Raw genomic sequence first — 5,246 nt, forward strand, 5'->3', positions numbered from 1 at the left:
AATCTAATCAGTTAATCTTAATGCAGTGACATCTGCAATGACTCTGTTTCCAACCAAAGTCACATTCTGAAACTTAATCATAAGCAGTAGAAAGAGGAGGAGAAATTCAACCAGTACACACGAAGCATATTGCCATTTCAAGACTCTTAGGACAAACTAGATGATGCTAAGGTAACTATCAATTGTAGCTATCAGAGAACACAACCAAGTTTATTTTCTACACTAAGCGTTGCAGGATATTTCAGGACAACTCTCCTCCATGCATGGCTCAGCAGGCAGACTGCCCCAACTTCAGAATTCACCGTGAGAGCACACTAAGGCCAGGAGTTACATGTGGTTTTCTCTGATGCCAGCTTGCAGTGACCCTTCACACTGATGCTCATGTGTGGAGCAAAGGTACATCTGTGAGGGGATAGAGACTGAGGCACAGACAAAGCGTTCACAAGCATCATTGTGTTTATTTCAGGCCATGGGAACTTTACCATGAGTTGGTGAGCAAGAAAAATGATACTTATTTTATGAATTGAATGTGAGACACTGTGTCCCTAAAGACTGCAGGAAAAAAAGGAGCATTACCTGGCCTGAATCTGAGCAGCTAAACCCTGGGGCTTAGGGAGGAAGTAAAGGTTTAGCAGGAATGGCAAAGAGAGCTTCTGTCTTTCTCTAGGATTAGAAAATTGTGAGGAATGACAGAGGAGGAGGAGAATGGAGAGGAAGAAGAATGGATAGAAGCACAGGCCCAGTTACAGAGAAATGGAATCTACCCATTCTTTTCCTTTATGGGCTGTGGGGACCCGGGGGGGGGGCGGGACTAGTGTGTAGTCTTCATCACCTCTTGGAAGTCTGCACAGCAACTCTGTAGAAGCTTAGCATGTGAATGAATCACTGATGGATCCCATGAATGCTTCCCTATCCCCAAGTGTTACATTTAGCAGAAGAAAGGAGCAACCTTTACTTACTAAATGGCCCATTTACTGTGTAGATGGTTTACACGGCCCTTGTCCACCATGCAAGTAGTTTCAGGGAGCTGATTGGTTGTCACACACAGATCTGGTTACACAAATTTCCCTGGTCAGGAGCTAAGCCATGGGAAAGTCTCCCAAATGACTTCAAATGTGTTCTGGCAGCAGCCCATCACATGAAAAATTCACCAGGGCTTCACAAACATGTAACTAAGAAAAAAATAAATTTATAGAAGATTTTACAAGGCTTATCTCTGGCCTACCAAATGATCTTGAAGGAAAGGTGATTACCCATGACAATGGGTGGGCCAATCCTTGAGTACAATTGACCACACCTGTGCCTCACCATATGCCCATCCACCCTAATGTCCCAGAAGACACAGCTATTTAAGGGAAGCTGGAGTACCGGAAAAATAAGACAGTCACTTGGCAGATCAATTCCAGCAACCTCAGAGAGGTAAATACCCAGCCCAATGCCCACTCAAAAGCATTAGAATTGCTGCCTATTTGCTGCCTTGTGGAGCAACTGAGTTATGTGTTTGAATGCGTGTATGTGTGGTCCATGTGTGCACCAGCATCACTGCACACAAATGGTGTGTACAGGACATGGTGAGTGTGCAAATGGGCTGTGTGAATTTGTGAGGGTGCCGAACATAAGGAGATGTGAAGTAGTGGGGGTTCAATACTTTGCCCACAAAACATCCATGTGCAAGAATGTTTGTGTGTGTGGGGGTGAATAGCAGGGCATTCATTTGCATGTGGTATGAGGTTGGTACAGCTTAGAAAGAAAGGTTGTTTCTTTAGTTCAAGAGAAATATATTGGGGATCAGACACTATGGACTTGCAAGAAATGCCTGATAGGAGGGCAAAAACGTCTGACCTCTGACCAGCATTTGGTAACGAAACTCCTTTCATCCTCTCAAAATCCTCCATCTGATGAGGGGCAAGGGAGGTCTCATGGCTTTATCATGTGAGGTGTCCAAAGATCTGAGGACTGCATATCTGAGACGCGCTGCCACAGAACTAGGAAGAGTCAGGATGTGGTATATGGGCCAGTATTGTGGGAGGTCACTCCGTGTGCCCTTGTGTGTGACAGAGGTGCTCTCTCTGAATGTGACCCGAATGGAACAGCACCTACATGAACTCCTGGGTTGTGGAGTTGGGCAATAGAATAGGCACCAACAGAAGTGGGAAAGAAATTCAAGCCATTGAATGTGTACCTCTCCTTCACAGAGATCTCAGCATGAAGGCCCTCCTGCTGCTGGTGTTGGTCATGGTCTCTGGTAAGAGCTGACTCTGATGCCCAAGTACATGGGGAGCACAGGGTGGGAAGCATCCGGCCACCCACTTCTCCTTCTCACAAGAACAGTCTTCTCTCAGTGGGAGGAACAGCAGAAGAGACAAGGGCTTCACACTCAGTCACCAGCCCATTCCCTTCCAGGTTTGCTTCAAGTCTATGGAGATTTGCTACAATTCTCAAAAATGATCAAGAGCAAGACGGGAAAGAATTCTGTTCTAAGTTATAGCAGCTATGGTTGTTTTTGTGGTGGAGGTGGCAAAGGAACCCCCAAAGATGGAACGGATTGGTAAGGTCACCCCGCCTTCTCTGCCCTCTGATCATTTCTGGTGCTGACAGGGCTCAGAGCTGCAATGATAGAACTGGTGCACCAGTGGTTAAAAAGCCCCAGCAAGTACTTCCTGGAAAAATAGCCAGCATGTTGTAAACTGTACTCTAGATCATCCCACAATCATCGGTTCTCTGTCCAGTGTAAGGGAAGAGTGGATGATGTGATACTAGACCCCTAGAGGGGTAGGAAGGCAGCCCTAACAGGATGTCCTACTTCCAGGTGCTGTGCTACACATGGCTGTTGCTACAAACATCTGGAAAGACTTGGATGTAGTAATTTGAAAACTCTAAAATATGATGTTACCATAAGTGGGAGCTCAATCACCTGCAATGGTAAGAAAGTTTCCTGTGACCCCATCATGTTTCCCCAGACGCTGAGTCCCCACTGTGCCAGGGCCTGGGCTGGGCACCAGAGATAGAATCACAAAGGAACACTATTCCTGTCTCACGAAGCTCATGGTTGAGTGGGAGGTAGAGCAACTGCGAGCACTGGGTAGGGAAGGCTGTAATAGGAAGGAAGTGAAAGGCAGACTCTTAACACATCAAAGTGGTAGTGTCTATGCTGAATCCCAGAGGCTATGCAGAGATATAGGGAACAGAGGGTTGGGGTGTTCCCAGAGGAGGACCTACAGGATCACAGATCATGCTGCCCCACTAGGGAAGTTGTGGGCACTGGAGAGGGGGAAAGTGACACAAAGAAGAGGCTGGATAGGCCAGAGCTTCCAGGCCTGGTGTCTGTAGATTTTGTCTGAAAGCAACAGGGAGCTATTTAGCAAAGCAGTGGCAGGAGTGGACATGCAGTTCAGAGACTCCCTCTAGGTTGTTCAATACAAGGATGGCTGGTTAATCACTGGAGGCTACCCGGAGGAAGTCACACAGGGTTTCCATGTATCCTGAGGGCTTCAAAGAGAGGGGTTCCCCTAGAGTTCAAGGCAGAGCCAAGGTGCATGATGCCCTGCATCCCTGACCTGCAGGCAAGAACTCTAGCTCCCACTGACCAGCAATATCCTGGAGCCGGTACTGTGTCAGATCAGGAGTACGGACTCTAAGGGGTTCTTGTTTCTCCCTCCATGAAACCACAGAATAATAAGAATTAAAAATCCCACCTAGTGATGTCTTTCTTCTAATTTCAGTCATTCAGGACCTCTGTAAGAAACTGCTGTGTGAGTGTGATAAAGCTGCTGCCTCCTGTTTTGCAAAGAACCTGTACAGCTACAGTCTAAAGTACGAGTTCTATCCCAATTTGCTATGCACGGGAAACAGCCCCAATTGCTGAGAGGCCCTACTTCTGGGACACCTTGCCACCCAGTTCTGAGTCTTCCACTCCAATACCTTCTGTCCCTACCCCAACTGAAATCTCCCACCTCCACCCACTGTTCCCCTCTGTGTCCACTTTCAGGCTAACAGCAGTAGCTACACCTGGAGGTCGGGTCTCCCGAATAAATCAGCTCATCTGTAAACTGCATGTTTGCCTGTGTGTTTGTGCTCACTTTTGGTCACTCTACATGTGAAAATGTATTATACCACAAACCAGTACACAGTGAACAAATTCAAAGTCCAGTCTCTAGATGCTGGCTGTCTGGGTCCAGTCCCACCTGTCCCACAGCTCTGAACCTCGGTTTTCTCATCCAAAGAGAGATAACACTCATGCCACCAGCTTGATCTTTTTAATTTAAAAAATCCACATAAAAGGGGGGGGGAGATCTCTTATACCCCCCAAACCATCCCCCAACCCCCAACCTCGAGTCCCAAAATGGGGCAAGATGTATTTTTTAAAGAAAGCAGTGCTTATTTACTTTATCCTGGGCCCAGCGACACAGTGAAGTTGGAGTTTGCAAAAGCTGTGTGTCTCCTTCAAAACTTTTTAGACTTTTTGTAGAAAGCACAGTTTACAAAGTAAGGGGTTATGGATGGATCAGGAAATCTGCTAAGGAATGAGGAAGACCTTTGTTTCCCTTTACAGAGGACAGAGAAGTCTAGCAGGAATTAACAATCCTTTGTCAACTTATTTTAGCACTCAAATTTAGATAACATCTGTTGTTTGTAGAGGGCAGCAATGGTTAACATATCAATTAGGTCAGGTTCCCAGGGATTTACAATTCTTTACAGAGGGGAGCATTGATTAACATATCAATTAGGTCACCGTGAAAAAGTGACCCATACAGAACAGTATGACGGCATTTTACAGGTACTTTGGTCATGTAACACAGCCATAACACAAACATACCGAAGCTCTTTTTGCTAGTGTACAGCAAGGTCAGAACAGAAAGATATGTTGATGGTATTTTTACTGGGATTGCATTGAATCTGTATCAGAGTTTTGAGAGAATGGCCATTTTCACAATATTTGTTCTTCCTATCCTTCAACAAGGAATGTCTTTCCATTTTCTGAGATCCTCTTCAATTTCCTTTTTCAGTGTATTATAATTTCCTCTATATAGATGTTTCACTTCCTTTGTGAGAATAATTTCTAAATATTTCATTTTTTTAGTTGCTAAGTGTGAAGGGTGTGAGTTCGCTTATTTTTCTCTCTGTGATTTTGTTGTTAGTGTATAGAAATGCTACTGATTTTTGTTATTGATTTTGTATCCAGCTACATTGCTGAATTTATTTATTATGTCTCGAAGTCTTTCAATGGAGTTTTGGGGGTCTTCTAT

At 45.1% G+C, this 5,246-nt stretch overlaps 1 protein-coding gene across 1 annotated transcript; it reads left to right on the forward strand.

The window, feature by feature from the left end:
* Positions 1 to 1,311: 1,311 nt before the first annotated feature.
* Positions 1,312 to 4,054, forward strand: LOC134472828 (phospholipase A2, membrane associated-like). Its single transcript, XM_063235209.1, has 5 exons — positions 1,312 to 1,419; positions 2,196 to 2,245; positions 2,404 to 2,548; positions 2,810 to 2,922; positions 3,723 to 4,054. The coding sequence occupies exons 1-5, from the start codon at positions 1,328 to 1,330 to the stop codon at positions 3,863 to 3,865; spliced, it is 543 nt and encodes a 180-aa protein (XP_063091279.1). The 5' UTR covers positions 1,312 to 1,327; the 3' UTR covers positions 3,866 to 4,054.
* The last annotated feature ends 1,192 nt before the right edge of the window (positions 4,055 to 5,246 follow it).

The sequence above is a fragment of the Cavia porcellus genome, unplaced genomic scaffold, assembly GCF_034190915.1.
Source record: "Cavia porcellus strain 051 isolate PalLab524CR breed Dunkin Hartley unplaced genomic scaffold, mCavPor4.1 scaffold_25, whole genome shotgun sequence".
In the NCBI taxonomy this organism is placed as follows: Eukaryota; Metazoa; Chordata; class Mammalia; order Rodentia; family Caviidae; genus Cavia; species Cavia porcellus.